Source organism: Ostrea edulis, chromosome 5 (genome assembly GCF_947568905.1).
Source record: "Ostrea edulis chromosome 5, xbOstEdul1.1, whole genome shotgun sequence".
NCBI classification, from domain to species: Eukaryota; Metazoa; Mollusca; class Bivalvia; order Ostreida; family Ostreidae; genus Ostrea; species Ostrea edulis.
Window position 1 is genome coordinate 37452581 of NC_079168.1, and position 25374 is coordinate 37477954.

A 25374-nucleotide genomic window follows, 5' to 3' on the forward strand; every position below is an offset into this window, starting at 1 on the left:
ATAGCATGTTATCCGCTGTACACAAGTAATGTAGGAAAATATGTTAAGAATTTTTTTATATTAAATTTATGAGAGGACGATGCAAGAATACAACGATATAAGGCCTCAACTGTGCGCATTTTTTTCCTGTGTCGTAAATCGAAGGTGTTTATAATGGGTGGATCTGTAGCTCTCTGATCTGTCCTAATATTTTTTCAGAGAGCTACAGTTCTGCAGCTAGATGTTCCCAGAACTCCTGACCTCATAAATATTACGCATTAGCCAAATCATCTATATTGGAAGATGGTTGGTGGTGTCCTGTAGATGTGCAATAGGGTTTCAGAATTTTTATTTTCACCCAGGGGGTCGAAAAACGACTTTAAAAAAAAACAACCAAAAAACTGGATTCCTGAACTTCTCTTACAATTTACGCAATAGCCACATCATCTTTTGGAAACTGATTGGTGATGTCCTGTAGGTGCAATAAAGTTTCAGCACTGTCATTTTCACCCTGGGGACCAATTGGGGGTTGAAAACGATGTTTCTGTATAGAAAAATCTGGTTCCCAGAACTCCTCTAACATTTTATGCAGTAGCAAAATCATCTTTTTGGGAGATGATTGGTGGTGTCCTTTGAATGTGCCATAAGTTTTCGAATTTTTTTTTTTCACCTTGAGGGGCAAATGGGGTGGAAAAACAACAAACAAAAACCCTGGTGCTCAGTGCATTGCCATGTGCAACAAGAATATATTTTGGTGGTAGTAGGGACTTTTTGTAAAACAAAAAACTTAATTCCTTCCACAACTCCTTTTCAAACACAAATTCATTGATTATGAATATTTATTCTTTATTAAGTTATGAATTAATTATATGAAATTATAACATTAAAGGGTATTTTGCATTAGATTACCACATGTTCATTACTATGTAGATAAATTGTTTACATTATCGCTACCGTTAGTCAGCGCTTTATTCATGAACATGTTGAAAGTATGCAACATCTGAAATTGAGATGAAAAATGGAATTTCTGGCAATACTGAAGATTCCTTATTTTACGCGAGTATTTAATATCGCGAATGGACTTGTATACGTTAAATCGCGAGAACATAAATTCGCGAGTGCTCTGTTGATGAACAGTCTTTACATGTATTTTAGCAATATAAAAATAAAAGCGAGTAATTAAAATTCGCAATTGATGCTTCTCGCAAAATTACGCGCGTATATTTAGGAATTTACAGTATACCGGTAATGTATTCCTCCAAAAGGCCCAGGTCATATTTTTAGGTCACCTGAATTCATTCAGGTGACCTATTGCTATCTGTTTTTGTCCGTCGTCGTGCGTTAACATTTGAACATTTTCAGCTTCTTCTCTGAAACCCCTGAACCAATTTCAACCAATTTTGGCATATAGCATCTGTGGGTGAAGGGGAACAAAAATTGTGAAATTCGTGGCCCCTGCCCCCCTGGGGCCTGAGGGGTGGGGCAAAAACCATCAAAATGAGTGTAATTTTAAAAAATCTTCTTCTTTACTCCTGGACATCAAGAAGCCAAACTGTGGGCATAATTATAATGAGCATTGAGCCCTCTACCAAAATTGTGAAATTCATGGCCCCTGGGGCAGGGGTTCTTGTGTTAGGGTGGGGCTCTATTGGTCATATAGTGAAAATGTAGAAATTCTTTGAAAATCTTCTCTGTCTCTGGGTATTAAGTAGACAAACTAATAGCATGGTAATGATGAGCAAGGATGCCTCTTTATACCCCCCGCAACAAGTTGGGGGGGGGGGGGTATACTGGAATCGAGTTGTCCGTCTGTCCGTCCGTCTGTAGATGCAATGGTTTCCGGGCTCTAAAGCATTATCCTTTCCACCTACCATCACCATATCATATATATGGACTACCCATGGGATGAAGATGTTCCCTATCGATTTTGGGGTCAAAAGGTCAAAGGTCAAGCACACTGGACATCGAAGTAGCAATATGGTTTCCGGGCTCTAAAGTGTTATCCTTTCCACTTACAGTCACCATATCATACATATGGACTACCCATAGGATGAAGATGTTCCCTATCGATTTAGGGTCAAAAGGTCAAACACACTGGACATTGAAGTAGCAATATGGTTTCCGGGCTCTAAAGCGTTATCCTTTCCACCTACAGTCACCATATCAAACATATGGACTACCCATGGAATGAAGATGTTCCCTATCGATTTTGGGGTCAAAAGGTCAAAGGTCAAGCACACTGGACATTGAAGTAGCAATATGGTTTCCGGGCTCTAAAGCGTTATCCTTTCCACCTACAGTCACCATATCATATAAATGGACTACTAATGGGATGAAGATGATCCCTATTGATTTTGGGGTCAAAAGGTCAAAGGTCACGCGCACTGGACATTGAAGTAGCAATATGGTTTCCGGGCTCTAAAGCGTTATCCTTTCCACCTACAGTCACCATATCATACATATGAACTACCCATGGGATGAAGATGTTCCCTATCGACTTTGGGGTCAAAAGGTCAAAGGTCAAGCGCACTGGACATCGAAGTAGCAACACTCAGAACAGAGGTAGTTTATACCTATTACCAACACCCTTTGGGAGATTGGGGTAAGCGGGGGGTATTCTTAGTGAGCATTGCTCACAGTACCTCTTGTTAAAAATTGTGAAATTCATGGCCCCTGGATCAGGGGTTCTGGTGCTAGGGTGGGGCTCTATAAGTCATATAGTGAAAATGCATTATTTCTTTGAAAATCTTCTTCTCTGTCCTTGGGTATTAAGTAGACAAACCAATAACATGATTATGATGAGCAAGGATGCCTCTTTCAAAATTGTGAAATTTATGGCCCCTGGGTCAGGGGTTCTGGTATTAGGGTGGGGCCCTATTGATCATATAGTGAAAATGCATTTTATTTCTTTGAAAATCTTCTCCTCTGCTGCTGGGTATTAAGTAGACAAACTAATAGTATGATAATGATGATCAAGGATGCTTCTTTCAAAACTGAAATTTATGGCCCCTGGGTCAGGGGTTCTGGTGCAAAGGCGGGGCTGACCACATAGCTATTCAATGTTTCTTCCATCCAAAAGTAAAATTCTTATATTTAAACACAAACCTAATTCAAACATTGGAAGGTTGTTACATGATACTCAGGTGACCTATAAGGCCCCTGGGCCTCTTGTTACCTAAGCATTCTATTCTGAATTTGGTCAAATGTATATTCAAGTAAATTATGAAATAACTATTGTGGCTTCTTTGCTAGTTACACAAGCACAAAGGAGAGTATATCTCTTACATGCGGGTATTATTGTCTTATAACAGCATCTAATTTTCTTCATTGAAGCAAGAAATCTTTACTAAACTTCGGTTAATTTTCTCTCATTATTTCAGCAATACACTAACAAGGTGAGTGTAAAACTGGATCACGAACATAAGCGTTCATTTGATACAATTAAACCGATCACCGTGGATTACGTATACCATGCATTTCATTGTTTCAGTGTTTGCATAATTTTCACCTAACAGTAACAAAATGCTCTTTGAATATGCGAAGCTTTGATTAACACGCTGAGCTAAAAGGGGATCGGAGTCACCAGGCCAAGAGAAAGGAAATTATGTTCTTGGCAGGCGAATGCCTACTTAAATATTGTAATGTCCCTTTTTTATGGTCACATACAAACTTTGATACAAATATCACATATAATCACATGTACATTTCTTGATTACTTATCACTTTGTACAATATTGCGTCATTATATTCCTATCCTTTTCAGTCATGATAAATGACAAACGCTAGTTCTGAATATGGTACACATAATTAATGATGTACACAGATGTTGGAATGGATGACGTCACTGACGATACAGCTACTATTCATAACAATATGAAGTATGCCAAGAGTATTACAATCAACACTGGGAAGGTCACGGCAAAGTAAATGATGAAACATGCTATCATTTCCCGCCTTTGTTTCAGCTGTCGTCTGCAGAGTCGGTTCTGCTGTCTGGTTTTGACCATTTCCACGCAATCATCGTACATGAACATGAGCATCCTCCAGCGTTCCTGCAGGGATTCCAGTGTATTTTGTACTCCACGATCCAACAGCATAGTGTTCTTAATCCGACCATATTTCTCCGTCCAGTTTCCGTATTTGTCTTTCTTGTCTTCTTTCAAGGAAATTCTTCTCTACAAAACCAAGGATTATTTTAAAACTTCATATGACACCACATAGGGTCTTTCGTATCCATCAGTTGGTTTAAATCTGATTTTTAAAAGTATACCAAGTTATCAACCAAGCCATGATCACGCATTTTTGATTGCAATTTGTCAATCGCAGAACACATCAAATTCTTAAAGTTCTAATAAAAATCAATTATGCATGGTTTTAGCTCTCCTGATGCTGGTAGACTACAGTAAGATGTTATGATCAATATCTATGTTCTTGTCGCTCTGTTTAACACTTTCTATACCTTAGTTACAAGCCAGTTTCACAAAAAAGTTAGTGAAATATAGCTTAGTATGAACAAAATATTTTCTATAAAAAAAGAAGCACAAAACAAACAAACAGCTGCAATGCTTATAGTTACCAGTTCCCGCCAAAATAACAAAACAAGAGATTTACGAATCTATTGAACAGTTTACATAAAATCACACCAAATTTGGTTTCAAAAAAGTACAATGGACTCATTGTGTATGTCTTCAGATGACGGATTTAAATAACAGAGATAAATCTTATCAAAAAGCACATGGCCACAATTTGCAAGCGCTCTTATAAAGGTCTGTTTTAATTTGTTCAAATTAAAGTAACATTTCAAACTCTTCTTTTCAAAATTCATAAGAGCACGAATTGCCAGTTACCATGGTGGTATGTAAATTTCCCCGTACAGTGATTATTCTTCTTTCATTCCATGACCCGCAGGCAATAGTGTGTCTATAGTAGGAATGTCTCCAGTTTTATATAGAAATTTTTTTTTAATGGTTTGCAATTTTTCTCTCTCTCAATAATTACAGGGGGTACATAGCCTGCCTAATTAGTATGCAAGCATCCTTATGTGTTAGTCCAGAGAGAGATTTATTTAAAGTTTTACCTTGTTTTTGAGTCCACAATTTATACAGATTTAGCAGTATTTTTCTGTATAAAGGGAAATGTACTCAGATGAGTTATAAGGCTCGTGGGACTCTTTATTTTCTTCAAATAGGGTGTAATTTAAAAATAATCAACTAAGGTTGAATATAACAAAGAATTACTACCCGCGAATCTTTTATGGTTTACAGATTTAGATTTCTCAGCTGCATAACACGAAATGAAGACTTCGTCCCGGAATACTGCATCTATTTAACACTTATTCAATGTGATCTTCAGTGTGTTATCAACACATACATATATACAAAAGCTACACAAGTTACTTACACGACGGATGCACGCGCTTCCTTATGAAATTTATGTATAAAAAAACTCACCCTAATGGAGGTTTTACGAATTAGAGACCCGCCATTGAGCTTTTCCTTCGTGATGACAATTTTCGGTGGATCCATCCCTCAGTCAGTACTGTACCGTTTTCTGTCCGTCATGATGCATTCGCTTGTACTAACATTTTTTCTTCCTAGCGAGCCATCGCCCCGGAAGGTTGAGGGAATCTGACAGCCACACACAGATGTGTCTGGCTCGTGTGTATACTCATATTCTAAATATATTCCGACCTTTATCAAAACAATTCCAGTTATCTTTACAGGCAGTATTGGATGTGAGAGAGAGTGATTATCACCCGGTATTTGTTAAAAATATGCACGTACAGTGTTGCTGATTTCAGCATTATTTTAAGTATCTACAGTTCAAAACAAATACGTCATATCAGTTTGTGCTCCCTAAGCTTGACAGAACTTTACGCCATGGTTGCATTTGAATCAAGTACTTGAAAGGTATATTCAACGTTATTTTAACATTGGATTGTGGATGAAAAGTTTAACAAACATTAAGCAATGTTGATTCAACTTTGAAAAAACAATGTTGATATATACCATTGTTGATTTTCTATAGAAATAATGTCTTAATAGATTATACTTCTTTTGTCAACAATGCCTTCCGGGGCCCTTGATTGGTCAATATATTGTATCTTGTATACCAACAAATTTCACACGTCAAAACAACACTGAAGTATCTTTTGAACGTTGAAGTAATGGTGATTTTTCTACATTGAAAATGAACACAATTTTTCAATGTTGAAAATAAATGTTATTTCAGCATTGAAACAAATTAAAAAAAAAAAAAAAAAGCACCATCAACACCATGTATTTCAAAGTTTAAAAAAAAAGAACATTGAAAGTTCATCCTTGATTTGGCCTAAATTAATATTTTGTTTACATCCTCTAAAATGTCTTTCTGTTTTTCACGAAGAAGTACGAAACATTCTATAGGCTTGATAATTTTCTAAACCTACCAAACTCTTTATCCTTGTAACAATATCTAAATATCTCCTCCGGTTCAAAAGAAGTTTTAAATTGACTTTAACTTGCATATATATTTCAAGTATCTATCGCCTAATGTTCAAAGATACATAACCAACATTTTGATTTATACTAGCATAGTGCAAACCACATCTATGTATCAAGCTTTTCACTTCTGATACCCCAGTTTCCTTTTGTTTTTCCAACCTCGCTTGGATCTAACAAAACCAATAACAGACAATGTGAACCCTTTTGAAATACATGTAACATACAAACAAGGGATGTCTGCATAACTCATCTACTATTGCAGACACTCGATGCTTTGTTAAAATATTGAGTGGGTTTTTTTAAAATAAAATTTTACATGCACACTTCAATACACTGTGCAATTTCAAAGCCTCATACATAGTATACAGTAAAAATTTAAAAACTCTCAAAAAGATAGCACTAAATCTACAAACATATTCATCTTACAAATTACATGTTTTTGCGTTTAGCTTGGTAATCAATATGTTTACTAAGGAGCTAAGTAGAAAAATCCTATTTGTCCATTGGGCTGACCCACCATGTGCGAAGTGATAATGAGTGACGTAATTACTCAGGAGGACGAGTTAATTTGATGGTGATAATCAGTGTAAAAATCAACTCGAATCCAGTGAGATACCCGGTTATGCGACGTGAATAAATAGCATAGAGTCAAACAGACAAAAGAAAGTGTGCAAAATGGACCAATTCCTAGATATTAATTTATTCTCACAAGTCAATAATCATGACATACAATCTAATTAAAATTAGATCATTTGATCCGCTCATCTACTATCGCTACCTTGTGTACAAGATAGTAGATGAGCGGATCAAATGATCTAATTTCAATTAAATTGCATGACAGAGAAATACATAAATAATCACAGTAAAATATAAGTATATATTCTCTGTCGTACTTGTGTAACTAGCAAAGAAGCCACGATAGTTATTTTATAATTTACTTGAACATACATATGATCAAATTTAGCATAAAATGTTCAGGTGATAATATGATCTCTTGGAGGAATACATTACCGGTACATTGCCAGAAATGACATTTTTCATCTCGATTTTAGATGCTGTACTTTATACATGACTAATGGTAGCGATAATGCATACTACATGTATTTAGACGAGGTACCTAATGGGCATGTGACGGTAATTTGAAGAAAAAAAATATAGTGGTATAATCAAAATAATCATTGTGGCTTCTTTACTAGGTACACAAGGTTGAACTCGTAATCTGAGGAATCCAACCTGGCAGGGCGTGACCTACGCACTAAACCGAAATCCAACCTAGAAAGGCGTGACCTACGCACTATAGACCGCGGAATCCAACCTAGCAGAGCGTGACCTACGCACTAGACCGCGGAATCCAACCTAGCAGGGCGTGACCTACGAACTAGACCGCTCAACCAGCAGGCAGGTTGAAATTGAAATCGCTTTCGATGACGATATAACTTTCGTCACACTGTCCGCGACACGGTTTTGACGTTTACAAATTAATTGGACCGGAATAAAAAAAAAAAAAAAACCGTTGAAAGGGGAATGCGACCCAAATTTGTACATTTTCGCCCAGAAGGAAAGAGATAGAAGGGGCCCAGAATTCCAAAAAATACTATTTATGTTAAAACTGTGCAACCAATGGGGTGGGGTTGCAACCCCTTTATCCCTCCCCCTAAATCCGCCACTGCATAGGACCATACATGACATGCATAGAGTTTTTTAAGACTTGTTGTTTTTTTAATGTTTAAATAGCGTTTCTTTACTTCGGGTACATACATGTGCATCGTTCTATACTCAACTATTCAATAGTGCACAACTATGGAGCGCCAAATCAAATTCAAATAACTGAAGATATCTTTAATCATTTGAAGATATCGTCATTCAGTTGATGCGGGTGACAATACGATTAATTAGATAATTAACGATATCTTCAATCATTTGTTTTAATGTTAATTTGGCGCTCCATACACAACACGAGATACATTTTTGCTTTAGTTTTCAATCTTAGCAACACAGTACTCATGTACAGTGAAAATAAAATATATAACTGTGCTCACATTTGATATATTTACTACAAACATGTAGTTACAGAATGATAGGATACAATCTTCCCCGTGCTTTTTTTTGGCAGAGAAGGGCAAGTCATCTGTACCCCGGTTCCGCCTACGTTTCATTTTCAGGTGCTCCTTCTCCAAACTCTCAGTAATTAGAAGTGAGAGTCACGGGTCGTTCGGATTTGACCTTAGGGAGGAATGCTTCACTAGAGAAATTTGATGTGGATGAAAGATGGAGGAGATGCACAATAATGCTATGATATCAAAGACTTTCAAATCAACTTTATTTAGTAAAACAAAATGCAGTTTTATGCTCGGATAGGCAATTGAATTATTGCTCCCTTCAATTGAATTGTAGCGCGCATCAACTCAATTAATGCGCACAATCATTGAATCATTCCTCTCTTCAATATTGAATTAATGATATCATTAATTCAATTGATGCGCGTAATAATTCTTTTAGAAAGAGGAACTACATGATTGGAGATATATCTTCAATTACCCATAAATGATCTCTTTAAAAGAATTTATGTGCGCATTAATTTATTATACAAAAATGTTGCAAATTATTAAAGATATCTTCAGTTGAATTAGATAGATAATTAAACCATTAGACCGAGGTTCAAATTAAATTTTACGATTAAATCAAATTAAATTCCACCACATTGATGAGAGCATTAATTTACGAAAGCCCATTGAGTTCATGTTCGTACCTGAAAAAGAATTCGCGTTATAACGCGAAACTTTTGCGAATTAACGCGTAACTTTCGCAAATTAATGCGAAACTTTCGCGTTATAACGCATAACTTTCGCGAATAAATGTGTAACTTTCGTGTTATAACGCAAAACTTTCACGAATAAACGCGTAACATTTACGTTATAACGCAAACCTTTCGCGAATGAACGCGTAACTTTCGCAAATTAATGCGAAACTTTCACGAATTAACGCACACGCTAACACGCCTACATTTTACACACGCACATTTCATAATTTTTGGTATATATGCTATTAAAGTTTTATTGAATTCAAAGTAGAATTTATATTTGTAATTGATTAATACCAGTGTTGCTTAGCTAACAGCAGCTTTTGATACGGCGGTATAAAACTTCGTCGCTTGAAATCAAGCCTTAAAATGTCACAGAATAAGAACTATCAACCAATAAAACCCTGAATTTATGTTGAGTTATTGAGTAAACTATGCTAATCTACATTTGCTTTTGATTCATTTGATATCCTGAAGAAGAAAAAACCCGGCTCATAATGTTTCTAAAGTACTTGGTGACCTAAGTTCTTCCAATAAGAGATGAATCTACACTTTTTCAAAGGTTATTTCACTTGGCTGTCATCTTTTGGAAAAAGCCATAGAATTATCACAGTAACCTTTGTAACTAACTGTTTTATGATTTTGTCATTTGATATGCTTTTGGTTTGGTTTTAATATATAAATATTGCATGTAGTTGAGGATAACATTGAAAATTTTCACCCCGAGTAAACCATTGTCAACCGAGGCGTAGCCGAGACAATGGTTTCTCGAGGCGTGAAAATTTCAATGTTACCCTCAACTACATGCAATATTTGTTTTATTATACTCAATCTTATGTAAACTGGAAAGCAGAAAAACTTACGTCTGTTGACATTTAATCAATCACTGTCATGCGATATTTCGTATTTCGATGCGGGTACTCGCGTTTATTACAAACGCTCAAACGACGTCGTCTAGCAATCTACGGCGAACCGTACGCGCATAAATATGACGCATGTGATAATTTTTTATAATATCACCCGTTGTTAAGTACTGTTACCCGTTGCTAGATACTATCACCCTGGGGCGCGTGTTTTCTGTTCTCAGAGGGTTACTTACTTACTTAGTCCTCTTCACACTGGTCAGTGCATAAGGCTTCCACAGCTGCTCGCCATCTGTCTCTGTCTTGTGCCTTTCTCAGAGGGTAACAATATGTTTTTTCAAATGCTTCTCGACCAATCAGGTTCGAGTATTTTACATGAAAGTATAATAGCATAATTTATTGTCTAGAAAGACCTCTCCTATGTGACAATTAATAACACAACATATGTACAAAAGAATCAAAGGTCAATAAGATGATCTTTTTAAAGTAGTCAAATTATATCAAGAGGCATGCATATTCAAAATTACAATGTACAGCGAGACAAATTTATCGTTATTTTCCTCATTGTAACGATCAAATTATTTCATGCTACATTTTTTAATATTGAGCGCAATTCAATTCATAAATTCGTGTTTATAGGCAAATTTGTGTTTATAACTGTAACGGGACTTTCAGTATTCCCGTGTATCTCCGCGTTCAATAAAAGAATAACGAGAGTTTCAGTGTTTAAGAATAAATAATATATTCTTATGAAAATCACAAGTATTTACAAATTGATTAGCAAAATATGAAACAGTATCATAATATTTAAAGTCCAAGGGAGTGTGATATTTACCATTTAAGTTGTATACTATAATTCCGAATTTTAGCCCCAGTCCCCGAAATACGTCTAAACAGTCTGAAAATAGGTTGTTAACTCTCCTAGAATACCTGACTGGCTGGGTCTTACAGTCCCGGCACGCGCATAAGAAACCCGGTCGGGTCTAAACAAAGGGAAGTAATTCTAATAGAATACTAGTGATAAAAATACAGTTACTATAGATATAAAACCATCACACTCCCCCTCTCTTAAGATCTAATGTGGTATCCACATTAGTCAATACATATACAATGAATATCTTATTTACATTCCAATTAAAACAACAAAACAACATATGTACATGACTTTCCTCATAAAATTTAAAACCAGTTTATGTACAATCCTGATATTTACAAGAAAGGTGAGTCTTTCTCTTAAAACAAAAATGAACGAGTCTATTTCACTGTTCAGGAAACCATAACCCACTTTCTTTCAACCGTCTGATCTCCTTTTCCATTTCTCTGTTCTTCCTTTCCGCTTCCCGTCTGAGTTGCCTCTCCCTCTGAAGTTCTGAATCCCCCATCTCCGCCAGTCTTCTTTTAGCTAATTTCCTGGTCCTCCCGAGTTGGTCGATCCCATTACATAGCCAGGCAAGGCAGACCTGTAGCTCCTCTATGTCCGTAGGTAGGGGAGGTACTGTAAGTGGCTTGTAATCCCTCCAAGAGGTTTGTGTCGTCACTGAACTTGCCCCTGTCTCCCTGAAACGATATTCCTCAACTGTCATTTTCCTCTTCTTGTGCGACAGAGCATCTGGTTTAGATGACTCAGGGACTTCAGGCTTAACAGGTACCTGTTGGTCAACTCCCAGTTCCTCAAGGAAATTCGCTTGAAGTGGCATCGTCTGTGTACTTTGCCCCTCCTCCTTCTTGGTTCCTCCCCTATACGTATATAGGCCAGGGTCAACATAACCCTTGTTTTCCCGGACCACGGTCTCACACTTGGCGAGAATGTACTCCATTTTCTGGGGGTTACTTTCGTGTTTTCCCTTTATGTGATTCCGCATGTCAGCTTTTTGTCTGCATTCTGCTAGGCAGTTGGACACGGGACACAGATACTTCATAGACTGAAGTTTATGCCTCTCCTCCCAATGTCTACTAAACTTGGTTTTGGAGGGAAACGTGATCCCTTTGCATCCCGATATGGGGCACACCATGTCTCTGGCATCAAACAAAATCTCGATAGAGTCTGTCTCGCACTGTTGGAGGATGGCGTTGATTTCATCAATATCCGCAAATAAATCTAAAGTGTCGTCTTCCATCTGAAATGGAAGTTAAAATCCTTTAAAAAAAAAAAAATGAAATTTCAGTATATGTATACACAATCCAAACAAAAAAAAATCTAAAAAAAAAAAAATAATAATAAAAATCAAAGATAGATGTTCTCTCCCACCCAGGGTATATGTCAAAAAGGCAACAGTCAACCCAGTGACTTAACAAGTACACAACCTAACTTTACCCGTTATACACTCCAGTATAACATTTTAAAACACAGGTAGAACAGTCACCGAAAGCTACCTACAAGCACCCATGGTGAAAATAACCCAGTCTACCATTCCAGCGTTAGGAATTTACACGACGTACTAACTCATGCCTACCAAAGACATTTAACTCCCTGCAGCGAAAAGATACTGAACAAAAAATCTTTCTTTCTTTTTTTTTCTTTTTTTAATAAATACTACATTCCTCCCCCTTTTAAAAATAGTTTAGAATTAGGGTGAATATCTAGGCGCAGGCTTAATAAGCCTTCCTCTCCGAGATAATTTTACACAAGGGTACTGTGGAGATGAACGAGTTTGAGGGTCATTTTCAGATAAATCAATAGTATCGTCATCAGAATCGATTAATGAATCGTCATCTCCGAAATCAACAACTTCTTCCTGATCAGAATCATACTGATTCTCTGACTCTCCGTCGCCTTTGACGGGCTTTAAATGGTCTATATGGACAACTAAAAGCTTTCCTGTAGCATTGTGTTGGATTTCGTAAGTAATGTCCGAGAACCGTCGAATATAACACAATATGGCCCAGTCCATCCAGATCCTAATTTCTGTCGAGCTTTGGCATTAATTGAGTTTCGCGTTACGCGTTTATTCTAAAACATTTCGCGTTAATTCTCGAAAATTATGCGTTATTACGCGAAAGTTAATCGTTTATTCGCGAAAGTTTTGCGTTAATTCACGTAAGTTACGCGTTATATAACGCGAAAAAAATTTCAGCTACGGAAATGAGCTCAATATCGATGACTATTCTCTCACCAGAGGGCGTGTTACGCAAGCGAGTAGCATACGGAACTCTTCTGGGTAGAGAATGATTGATGCCATCTTCCAATCTCTACCTAGAGTTATCGTTCTTTACTGTAAGTGAGAGCAAGGAACGACAACTCTGGGTAGAGATTGGACATCTTCAAATGATTTTTAATATAAAGATATCTTCAATAATTTGAGTTTGTGTCAATGGCGTTCCACATTGTTAGAAAACCTAACTGCTACAGCCCAGAGCGGTGAGCATAGGTCTAAATTTGTGGTACTACGCCTTCGGCTGGTGACGTCTCAATATGAGTGAAAAATTCTCGAAGTGACGAAAAAGAAAAACAAACTAGAAATATTTCGATCGGGCACGATGTTCTCGATGTCATACAATATGGATGCGCCCATGAGATGATCATGTTTGAGGAATCATGAACAGCTGATGAAAGGTTTTTATTATAGGCTTTGTATTTCGATAAACATCTATCTATATCCCAAGTAATTTTCAAAATCGTTTGTTCTAAATAATTTGTAGCAACAACTTTTAATATGCATAATAGTTCTCTTCTGAGATTCGCTTACTGAAACTTTTTCATTGAAGGCACAAGCTAAATGTCATAGTGTAAGAAGATAGATAGATAGATAGAACAGAGAGATAGAAAGAGAAAAATAATTAGATAGAGAAAGAGAGAGGTTGTAAAGAATTTAACACCACATTTCAATCTACAGGTTTCCTTTTAATATATATACGGTGTGACCGTTGGACCGAGCGAAGCATGATATGGTCATTGGCGTGTACCAAGTGATAGTCATAATTCTGTTCAGTACGGTAAATTACAATTCATTTAAAATTATGTATTATTTATTAAATTCCCCTTGCGCTAAACGCCCAGTATCAAAGGGGGATGTCTATGAGGATAATTACAGGATCCGCCTATTCCTTTAACGCGGAGAATATAGCACCAGCCGACGTAAACCGTGCATAATGATGTCAGATGTAGCCTCGACTTTTTTCTTCGTCTTTCAAACCAAACAATTATAAACAATAATTCATTTCAAAATATATATTATTTATGAAATTTTCCTTGCACTAAACACCCAATGACATCTAAATATTAAAGGGGGATATACGAGGATAACAGTTCTACAGGATCCGCCTATCCAGTTAAAGCAGGGATATAACGCCAGCCGCCATAATCATGCATTGTGACGTCACATTTAGTTTCGACATTTTTCTCTTTCAAATCAAACAATTATAAACAACAATACACCCCGTTTGCAATTTAAAAGACAGTTAAAACAAAACAAAATTAACCAATAAATTCAAAATGGTAAAAAGTAAGCGTAAATATATCGTATATTTTTATTTAAAGAAACATATGAACTCGTTCATCTATTTAGTCGTATTACTGTTTTTCTATTTGATGATTAGCTAAAGACTGTAACAATAATAATCATACCATTCATTTTTAACAAACTGGGTGTTTGAATTACAAATTGCACATTAGTCTTGTATTTTTGGCATTCAAAATTAAAACACGAATAACTGTAGAAGCAACTAATGAACAAAGCATGATGGCGGCGCCCATATGGATCACAATATTTTCAGTGAACGTATATAGAGATTATCTGTATTCATTTGCAGATTTTCTCATTTTTTATTTTACGTATACGTTTTACCTTTAGAGCCTTGCTTTGCGGACGGGCCGAATAATTTTGAATTTTAATATTTCCCTCTAGTATCAGATAATGTCAATTTTCTTTATCAGAACATTGTATTATGAATTTTGGCTTTATTTGATACACTTGTAGCAATTATGGAAGAAATGAGTGATTTTAAATCCAAAAGGCTGAGACTGATACAGACAAAGTTAATGGAAGTCTTGGACTTTCTATCAGACTATCTCCCACTTGTAAACTGTCATTCTAATGACTTTATTCTAAATAATCACTGGGACACATTTCTGTCTCAGCCAATCAGAAAAGAACTTGACTCACTTAGTGCAAGTGAACTGAAATCTGTCTTGAGTGAAAAACTGAATACAACAGAAAGTCAGCATATTGGAGGGACTTCTACTGATTGTGATTTAGCAACCTGGAAATTCAGAAGTCAATTTCTGGAAAAAGCCAAGACAGGCTGTGATATAAGTGAAATTTATACTCCTGAGATGCAGAAAATTTCACCTCACTGGGTTCATGAAAACTTGCGCTCATTTTTACAAGATGTACGAAAATGCCATCTTCAGAATTCAGATATCCTTTCGTGTATTGAAAACCAAGATGAAGACATTAACATACCTCTTCAGGATAGCGTGTTTATATCCACATTTATGAACCAGAAAAAGACGCATGAAGTTGATGTGATGGGAGAAATGTGTTATCGGTTGGCTCAGAAATATGATATTAATTTGGTAAGTGAAATCTGAGGATTATGTGTGAATTATTGTTATTCATCTGAATAAATTCAGGAGTCCATGTGAAATATTGTTATTCATGTTAAAAGTAAGGCAACAATAAATTTCATAGTCCTAATGTCAGTCTGTCACAAAAACTTTTCCTGGTCCATAATTTTGCAGATACTTTAAACTTCATATTGGCATGCATATTCCATCGAACTATTCCATTTGATTGATACCATAGTTAACTGATGTTCCCTTCTTCCATTCCATCCCCAATGAGTCAAATACAGGGGACCACATTGCTTTGAATTTTTTGGTATTCTTGAATTTCTTTTAGGTGGTGGATTTAGGGAGCGGTAAAGGATATTTAAGCACACACCTGGCTTTCCAGCACAAACTTCACGTAATTGGAGTGGATGCCCAAAACATCAACACGAAGGGGGCCTCAAAAAGGGCTGACATTTTATCCAGGCAGTGGGAGGGACTGACTCGAAATGAAGTTTTACGGGCCGAGAAATCTTTTGCAGGAAAGTTAAGTAAAAAGCAGAAAAAGCTCCTTAAAAAGATGGAGCATGGTAGAGATATTGAGCAACGCAAGGAGATGGACAAATCCACTGCTTTGTGTTCTGTTCTTTCTGATGAAGTTTACACAGACTTTTCAAGCTTCTTTGAAGTACATGAAAAAACTGTTGCTGATAAAATTAGTCCTGATAGCAATGAAGGATTAATGTTGGAGACATCCTCTCATAAAGAAAATTTTCCATTTAGTGTAAATAGTGAAGAAAACGTTGAAGGAAAAGGTCAACAAGAGAGAAAAACACTGAGTGCAAAAGTCAGTATGGACACAGAATGTGTTGTTTGTGAAGATCTTCCTTCTGATAGTAGATTTACTGCTAAAAAACAGAACACAAAGTCATCAAAACTGAAAGCAAATCACCACCCTGTGACTATGTACATTCACACAGACTCGGATCTCAGTGAGATAGTGGACAGAGCTATGAATCTGAATCCGTCGGATGATTTGAGTGAGACGTCAGCTGTACATAGAAATGCTGAGGAGACAGGAGTGTCTATCAGTGCGATTCCTTCAGATGGTCAGAAATTGAACAGAGGGTCTATTATGCTAACAGGACTGCATACTTGTGGCGGATTGGGTTCAAGTATCATAAGGCTCTTTGTTAACTCAAAAGATGCCAAAGTTCTGTGTAATGTAGCATGCTGTTATCACCTTATGAAAGAGGAATTTGTTGCCAGTCCATTTGAAGAGAAAGGTAGTTATTTTTTTGTTAAACATTAATGGTGCATGCTTGAGAAAAGTACGAATACATGATATACAAAACACCTTTAAATACTAGCAAGGTTTACATAGAATTAAAAGTATAGACCAAATGAGTGGTCCATGGCAACTAATTTCCCCAAGAAACATATGCTCTCTAATCCCACGGATATTTTCTGCCCACGAATAAATGTTGGATTACAGTATCATTTATATATTAAAATACAAAAGATGGAAATGATGAGTTTTGTTTCAGATGACACAAATGAAGCACCAGGATTTCCTCTCAGCAATTTCTTAAGGAAAAACAAAGTTGGGATTGGTAGGCAGGCCAGAAATTTGGCTTCTCAGTCGGTCGACAGACGGGCACATGATGAGGAGGTATATCATAGTAACAACTAGCTTTATGTACATTTTGTAAATTTAGATATAGATGTCTAATATTCGTCTGCATTGCTTTAATCATGCAGGTGCTTGCTAAACAGTTTCCCAGAATGTTACTGCAGGTGATACTTAGGGACCAGTTGGGCTACGTGAAAAGCGATTGGAAAGGGCTGCGTAAGCTGGACCAGAAGTCTAATGGCATGTTTGATTACGTGACAAGAGCGTTCACCAAGCTAGGATTGCCAACAGAAGGGGTGAGTTTTCAATCTAAAGAAAATGGACCAGTGTTTTAAAATGACATAGAATAATTTGTGCTTTAATTCATACATGTCATCTTCACATAACTGTATCGGTAAATGTTTATTAGTGTCAGTGTCGTCAAGCGAATCAGGTTCATTCACTCGGCTCCATTCATTGTGCTACAGGGAGGACAGACATGCAGACACTTAGCTTTGATGTAAAAATTCAGAATTTATGTTGCATGCCTGAACTCTAGCATATCTAAAACCAAAACTTCTACATAAGAATTTAAGGGAAAGATTTCAATTTCTTCATATCAATTAACATACAACATCCAGCTTGTTGGTTTTTTCCCCCAGTATTTTTGTAGCCATCCTCTTCTATGTATATGTCGAGGTCATTTTGTAGTTTACATGTATTTGTCTACTGCATACAATCCTATATTGACAGATCAGCGAGGAGCTTGTTGCATCATACTGCAGTAAATACCAAGATCAGAAGAGGAAGTTTGCGGCCTTCTTTCAGCTGAAAACCGCCCTGGCTCCCTGTATTGAGGCTGTCATTCTGCTGGACAGGCTCTGTTTTCTGCTAGAGCAGGTACACTTACACAGTTAGCTCCCTTTACACAGCATTTAGATTTAGGATGGAAAAGTAGAGAGATTCAGAAACCTTTCAATAATTTCCAAAAATTATCCTTTTCTTCTATTTGTAGGAATTTGTGAAAGATGCCAAATTATTACAGCTGTTTGACCCCGTGACCTCTCCAAGGTGTTATGGAATTGTAGCAGTGAAAGCTTAAAGCAGACTAAACTTTTCCAATTTGTGATCATCTTCTGAATATTGTGATAATAATAAAAAGAATTAACACATTTCTGATAGCTGTGTTTCATGAAATGGAACAGCACTGTGTAGATCCCAGGCAAGGACTGAATCTCCTGGTTTAGTAGAAGTTTTAGCATCTCAGTGGTGAGCATGTAATATGTTACCTGCATAAATGTAGCTCTCTGAGAAAATATCAAGACAAATCAGATCTGTCTCAATATTTTCTCAGAAAGCTACAGTTCTGCAGCTAGTAGTATGCTATGTACTGGTAGTGTTCTTTTGTTTTGCGCTATTGGCTTTACTGGATTGACTCCTCAGCAGCAATTTTATTGATAAAGAGATGAGGAATATTGAACTACACAGAGAGTTTTTTATTTAGGTGATATATGGATGTATTAACCTCTCAAGGTTCACATGGTTAACATTGTCTTTAGACAATTGGAGTAATTATCTCCAAAGAAAAGGAATGTGTGAGACTGTTTATGTTAGAGGACATATTGTAACAAGGTGCTGTGTTACAAGGAAAACAGCAAGAATTCCTGAAAAATGGTCAAAAATATACAGGACAACAGCCCTTTACATTTATCGGACTTACAACGATTGATTGAAAAGGCTTATAAATACTAGTATAATGATATTTCATCTTGCTCAAACTTTATTTATATTTCATGCAAGTTCAATTTTCAATTTCTAAAACAACATTTTCAATTAGAATGAGATTCCATTCTCGATTTGCTTTCAGAATAATTCTCCATGTTGGTGTGTTTATTTCAGCTGTTCCAGATTACTGCTAAGTTCTACTGAGGAACTGATCCTTCATGTACATTTGAGTTTCTTTTTTACTCACCTAAGTTGTACAACAGTACTTGCCTTGAGAGTCATGTCAAAGCATGGCTGAGCTAAATCAATCCCAGAATTTCTCATTTGGATTTGGGTGATTTAGTGAGACTGATATTTTTTTTAGATAAGTAACTGGGGGTCTGCTGACTGATTATACCAGCTTTAAAAATAAAATGTGTTGAATCTTTGTCATTCTGTATTCACGGCAGGGGTGGTTAGGCCAAAATCTTAATTTCAAAACTTGTTTGATATTGAGGTAAACAAACTTGCATGCCTTGTTGGATGTTTAAGAAGAATTGCTTTACACTTTGTGAAAAGGAATTTTTCAAGTTCATTTTAAAAGAGTAGAGTGTACTTAAATTGTGCAATTTTAGTAAGCATAGGCCATTGCAGAATTTAATACTGTAAGGCAACCAACGCGATAACATTATACTAATTGGAAATAAAACAACATGTGTAAATCTGGGACACTTAATTCCAGATGAGAAAATCACAACAGGTCAGTGTTTGTGTTACTATTTATCAGTTGTAAAAAGATTGATGAAAATGTTTAGCAATTTAAAAACATCAGGATTTAAAAATATGCCAAACATTTAGAGTGTTAAAATTAAATTTTTTTACAGTCTTGTTTCAAATTTACCAGGGATGCCCAGTGCCATTTAGAAGGTCATCTGGTACATTTCTTTATTTCAACACCAATAGGATTGTCTAACAATTGAACAGAGGTGGAGACAATGGGGCTAATGTTATTGTTGTGTCTGTCAGTCTTACCCATGCCATAACTTTTGTACCATTGCTTGGAATGTTTCAAAATGTAGTATGTTGCTCCCAGTGGTCTTGAATTAAGGTCATGTAAACCAGGGCAATATCTCGGGATTATGCAATATTCAACTTTACCATCATGGTAATTCATGATGACCTTGACTGTCTTACAGATGACCTTGACTGTGTTACAGATTGGGGTAAAACAATTTGATACAAATCACGATTCAATAGTCTCAATTCTATTATTTTCGATTCCATAACATACAACCAGTACCTAGATAGTGTAAATATTCATCAATAAAGTTCAATATTTGTTATTTTAAACCAAAGTGTTCCCATGATGCAGCAAATCTGTGGTGTTCCCTGAATGTTAAGGGGGAATTTATCAGTACCTCACAATTTGCTAACTATTCGGCATTCATTGTGTAAATATGTTGATTGAACCTGAATTTACCTTTACTGAATGGAAATATGTACAAGTATATATTTTTTAACCAAATGGAATCAAAACTGATCCTGAAAGAATCGAAGACCTTGAATCATAATTCAACAATATTGTGATTGTTTCACTCTGTACCTGGTAGTTATGGATGACCAAGTGTGTTGTGGATGGGGGAAAAGAAGCATCAAATTGTTAAATATTTCAGTTAATAATGAAATTAAATCCTGTCTGAATTCTGTACAAGTGTTACTGACTGTGTATTGTCATATATGAATGAATGTAATAATGGTTACAGTATGTATATCATAATGAAACTTGGGGTTTGTCCTCTGTGAATATGCTTGACAAGTTCTATGTACTTCAAACTGCTGATAACACTACATTTCAGAGTTGCACAGAATGACCTCAGCTCGCCGTCCTCCCGATCCAGTCTTCACCCTAAGGGGAAGTGGCTGTCCCATCACCTGTCTGAAGTTTTCTGACCAGTGGCTATTTTCTGGATCAGAAGATGGTACTGTCCATATCTGGGACCTGAGAACTCGCCGGCCACTGGGGACACTGCCGGCTCATCCCGGGCACTCAGTGCTGTGGATCGAGTTTTTCACCAATGATCAGATGGTGACTTTTGGTAAAAATGGTGTGGCTAATGTTTGGAGAGCTGCAGAATCATCCTGGAAATGTACAGGTAATCTGGCTTCTAACTCTATATTGGCTCAATTTTTCAAACTTATCTTGAAAGCTATGAGTTTACATTTCTCTGAAATACTGTTGTATGTGTATTCCCTTTGTAGATGAATATTTACACAAATCAGCTATTGAATACTTCTCCGTTTTTGTTGTCTAGATGAGATAAAGACATCAGCAATGGGGTTCTGTCCTGGTGCTATGCTGAAACATGACAATTTACTTGCCCTTCCAAGTGATAAAACTTCAGCAGTCGACTTGTATGATATTAAAACTCTGAAGAAAGTTGGATCCCTCTATGATACTGGTTCAAACTTTGGAATGACAATGAGTTTAAAGTCAGTTTCTGAAACTTCTCAGTTTTTTGTTGGATATGAAGATGGCAGTGTTGGATTATGGGATAGCAAACAGTCTCAGATCTTGGACAAGACTAAATTCTTCCATGACTGTGTGATGTGTCTTGATTACAACTCTGTTGCTAATCTAGGGATTTGTGGATCTCCAAGCAATGAATTAGCAACGTGGAACATTGCAGAGAGATTAATAAATAGAACAACCAACTTAGGAGTGACAAACCCAGGGTTTAACGATGTTCGAATTCGTGATGACCACAAGATTATAGCCACAGCTGGTTGGGATCATCAGGTGCGGATCTTTGGGGTGCGGAATATGAAGCCCCTAGCTGTGTTATCGTATCACAAGGACAGTGTTCAATGCTTGGCCTTTTCCAATGACAATTTACTGGCATGTGGTTCCAAGGACCAGCACATTAGTCTCTGGAAAATCTTCTGATTTAAGATTTTCACATAACATGTAACTGTTTTCATGTGATTTTTGTGGAAATTAATAAATACAAGATTTATATATCTTTGCTTTTTTTATTGCAATTTTCTATTTTAAAATATTTCTCAACAATAAATTAAACTTGGTCAGTTTTTGTATTCAGTAAATGGACATATACTGTACATGTAACACATAATATTCTCTAAGCTCCACAGATGAAATGCAATCCAGAACATGTACAGACATGGCAGTACATGTGCCATATTTCTTACACCGAGACAAAGATGGAAAAAAATCCACTTCTCAACTTAACAGATAGGTACTGAATTTAATGTTATGTTTAACAATTGCAAATTAAGGACAGGCAGGATACTGATCACATGACTGAATTTGTTGTGTTATCCTGAAGCACTAGCGACACATTTGAAAATGAGTAACTCGATAATAATGTCAGTGTCAAACTGATAAGCATATGGTTCATTGTAAAGAGCTAGGTGCATTAAGCCCCATTTTTCGCCTCAAAATTAGGGTAAATCTAAAATGTATTTTTGGTTTCATCATTATGATCATGCACTATGGTATTAGCCCTGGTGATACATGTGGAAAAGGATGGTGTCACATGCTCTGTGATGTCATTTTCTTTATCTGCGATTGAAGTGATTTGCTGAAATGGGCAGAATTTGCTATTTTTCCTGCCTTCACTAACATTTCTAATGTAGAGTGCATGTATTAAATCATCAAGACATTTCATATGCACATAAATAATATTGGATTACAGTAATGAGTAAAACTTCGACAAGCTTAATAAATGTGCTGACTATCATATTTATGTAAACCATTTCCCATTATTTGTAATGCAGCCAAGTACAGACCAAATTGCCTTTGAATTTGATGAAATATTGAGAATGAATTTGATTTGTACAATTCTTTGAATTTTTAAATATTGATGGTACTCTCTAAGTATATATGATGATGGAATGAACTTACAGAAGTTCGAGAGCATAGAGTTAAAAGTTGCTCTACTTTAACATTGAAATAAGCTCGAGTACTTATACTCCCATTACAACTAGTCCATGAAAATGAAAATCACCTACATATTTTTTTCATAAATCAGATAAATGGATCTGTAAGAGTAGTGAAAACAGGGTTTTCATGTATTATTGATCATATTTTTGTCTTGACCTCAAAATTTGAAAACATACTGAAAAATTATTGAAAGGGTATCCATTCCGCACACAGGGGCTAAGCCCGTTTTGGGCCCGAACTCTGTGATACCATAAATATAGATCTATATTTATGGTATCACAGAGTTTGGGCCCAAAACGGGCTTAGCCCCTGTGATTCCGCATAGTCAGTGAATTTCAGACAGAATAAATTTCAGAGAAAGTTTTACATGACTATGATGCAAATATTAATCAGTTTACACTTATTTTCATGAGAGATACTGTTATCTCTTCCATGCCCATAACTCTCTACAATGACAAGAACCATCACATGATTTAGACGTAATTGCATTGTCTCCCTTACTACCATTTTAGCAAGTGGGAGGAAATTCATTGATTAATAATATTTTCATTCCACTGGCCTGCCTATCCTTAAATGTTTCATTCCACTGGCCTGCCTATCCTTAAAGGGTTTCATGGTTAAGGGAAAATAGTAATTCTCAAAAAGAAAACATGATGTTTAAATTCTTTATCATCTTCCATTACCACATGATCACTTTGTATCAAAAGTAAGTTACATGAAGAAAATCCTTGAGTATAAATATCATTTTCTGAGTATGTGAGACTGTATTAAGTACAAGCATAACATCAAAGTAACTGACAAATGTCATTCCATAAAGAGTAGAAGAACGTGCCCTATAATCAGATCCTGGTTGGTATCTCGTAAAACGGTAACAAGCTCAGAACACACAACAGTAACAATAAAAACAGACTAGATTGCTTCCAGTAATCTCTTGGGGTGTAATGCTGAATCCTGTCATTTCTTTTAACAATATTATATAGATAATCTCTATCCTTGGATACAAAAGAAATCATTATATTGCACTAAATTTGGGCATGTGACAAATTAAGTTTAAATGTACAAATAAGGAATGCATCCATTTTTCTCTCGTATTTGACCTTTGTTAACAAGAAATAACATTTGATGAAATCATACAAACAAACAAACAAAAAAAACATAAAACAATCTTGCATCATCTACAAGATTGGTTTTAAAACATTTTAACATCTTTCGGTGCATTCGTTTCTTTCTCGTTTTTAAAAGACACTCTAAGACCTAAATTAAATATTGCTCATTTCCTTTTTTGACCTACCTGGTAAAAATGTCCAGACTCAAATATTGCATTGCTACTTCTCTTGAGAATATGATTTTAAATTTAAAAGTACAAAACTTTTTCTGAAATTTTGATACTTTCTCTTGTCCTACTTGAGTCTAATTTCAGTGAATGCTTGAACTTTGTAAAGGCAATCTGCTCACTGCATTTCATTATTTGACATTTTTTTGGCTAAAAATATTTTTTCTCTCTATGTACATAGGTCTAAATGTTGGATTACCAAAAAACATGAACATTTATTGTGGTTGGATGTACCTGAGTATCAAAAAAAATTTGTTGTGGAAAACGAGAACATATAATATTGCACTGTGGACTGGCAAACTATTGTTCAAATGTCTTTCACAAAGAGTAGTCTTTTGATGAACTTTGACCTCAGACATCTGGACTGGTGTCTTGAGAAGGCCTTTGAACTCGTGCATTGATAAAGCTTGCAATCAGTACAGTCAGATCCAGTATCTAGAACAGAACAACAGATCATAAACTCCATGTCCATACATGATATTATGAAACAATATATATCTCTTGCAATGTTAGTGGACCTCTGACCTTGAACTTTGACATGGCAAACAGAAGCTTTTCAGTTCTGTGTTCATAGTGATGTGGAGCCGATTCAAACAGTTGACTGACAACCAGCATGAAATCCTCCTTCCACCCTCCAAAAGTGATCACAGATCGGTAGTCATAGGTATTCAGGGGTTGCTACAACACAGCGGGTAGTAAAAATTTATAACAACTCCAGAATGATTGTACCTGTGGGAACTATATTTTATATCATGTATTTCTGACATTCACTTACCATGGTGGCATGTTCTAGGACTGAGATGCCATCCTCCTGTACAGCAATCCATACATCATCAGGACTGGTGGATCCCTTGATCTGTTCAGCAATTGTTAAAAGAGAGGCTCGTGGGTCACAATGCTCACCTCAGTCAAACTACTTGCATTTTAAACCTCAATTGTGCCCTAGTCCTGGCCAGGAGGTCATAATAAACCAGAATCTATGGTTGCATATCCTTGTGGATCGTGAAATGACTTGGAAAGAGTTTTCCTAAATATTCATATGTAACTTCAAACCCTAATTGTGCCCTTACCCTGGAGAGTGAAAATTTTAATAAACTAGAATATCTAATTTTACTTATTGTAGACTTTTGGTTCTTGGGAAGATTTTTTTTT

The 25374-nt window shown here is 36.2% G+C and overlaps 4 protein-coding genes across 11 annotated transcripts in view; 2 read left to right on the forward strand and 2 right to left on the reverse strand.

Moving 5' to 3' along the window:
• Positions 1-3586: 3586 nt before the first annotated feature.
• Positions 3587-6234, reverse strand: LOC125652457 (uncharacterized). The gene is made up of 2 exons (XM_048881679.2): positions 5430-6234; positions 3587-4154 (listed from the first exon to the last, which is right to left on the reverse strand). The coding sequence occupies exons 1-2, from the start codon at positions 5502-5504 to the stop codon at positions 3843-3845; spliced, it is 387 nt and encodes a 128-aa protein (XP_048737636.1). The 5' UTR covers positions 5505-6234; the 3' UTR covers positions 3587-3842.
• Positions 6235-13356: 7122 nt separating this feature from the next.
• Positions 13357-18398, forward strand: LOC125652454 (probable methyltransferase-like protein 25). The gene is made up of 7 exons (XM_048881673.2): positions 13357-13677; positions 15041-15639; positions 15965-16898; positions 17160-17284; positions 17374-17541; positions 17978-18124; positions 18240-18398. Exons 1-7 carry the CDS (start codon positions 13671-13673, stop codon positions 18324-18326), a joined length of 2067 nt encoding a protein of 688 aa, XP_048737630.1. The 5' UTR covers positions 13357-13670; the 3' UTR covers positions 18327-18398.
• Positions 13695-21946, forward strand: LOC125652455 (guanine nucleotide-binding protein subunit beta-like protein 1). Of its 3 annotated transcripts, none has more exons than XM_048881674.2 (3): positions 13695-14052; positions 20785-21081; positions 21241-21946. In XM_048881674.2, exons 1-3 carry the CDS (start codon positions 14010-14012, stop codon positions 21870-21872), a joined length of 972 nt encoding a protein of 323 aa, XP_048737631.1. In that variant the 5' UTR covers positions 13695-14009; the 3' UTR covers positions 21873-21946. The 3 variants fall into 3 exon arrangements, with proteins under 3 accessions (XP_048737631.1, XP_048737633.1, XP_048737632.1); XM_048881676.2 differs by having other exon boundaries at positions 13958-14057; XM_048881675.2 differs by lacking the exon at positions 13695-14052 and adding an exon at positions 18362-18493.
• LOC125652452 (pleckstrin homology domain-containing family H member 1-like) overlaps positions 21939-25374 on the reverse strand; it is a 56065-nt gene continuing 52629 nt past the window's right edge. For all 6 annotated transcript variants that reach the window (XM_048881670.2, XM_048881669.2, XM_056165944.1 and 3 more), the window contains 3 exons: positions 24998-25078; positions 24748-24900; positions 21939-24657 (listed from right to left, as the gene is read on the reverse strand). In XM_048881670.2, coding sequence (XP_048737627.1) covers positions 24574-24657; positions 24748-24900; positions 24998-25078 — 318 coding nt within the window. In that variant the 3' untranslated portion in view covers positions 21939-24573. The remainder of the gene's footprint in view (positions 24658-24747; positions 24901-24997; positions 25079-25374) is intronic.

Coding starts and splice junctions, on each gene's coding strand:
- LOC125652454 (XM_048881673.2), top strand. Junction 15,640..15,964: donor AGAAATATGATATTAATTTG/GTAAGTGAAATC, acceptor AATTTCTTTTAG/GTGGTGGATTTAGGGAGCGG. Junction 17,285..17,373: donor GACGGGCACATGATGAGGAG/GTATATCATAGT, acceptor TTAATCATGCAG/GTGCTTGCTAAACAGTTTCC.
- LOC125652455 (XM_048881674.2), top strand. CDS start 14,010: ATGGTCATTGGCGTGTACCAAGTGATAGTCATAATTCTGTTCA. Junction 14,053..20,784: donor GATAGTCATAATTCTGTTCA/GTACGGTAAATT, acceptor ACTACATTTCAG/AGTTGCACAGAATGACCTCA. Junction 21,082..21,240: donor ATCATCCTGGAAATGTACAG/GTAATCTGGCTT, acceptor TTTGTTGTCTAG/ATGAGATAAAGACATCAGCA.
- LOC125652457 (XM_048881679.2), bottom strand. CDS start 5,504: ATGGATCCACCGAAAATTGTCATCACGAAGGAAAAGCTCAATGGCGGG. Junction 4,155..5,429: donor TTCGTAAAACCTCCATTAGG/GTGAGTTTTTTT, acceptor TTGGTTTTGTAG/AGAAGAATTTCCTTGAAAGA.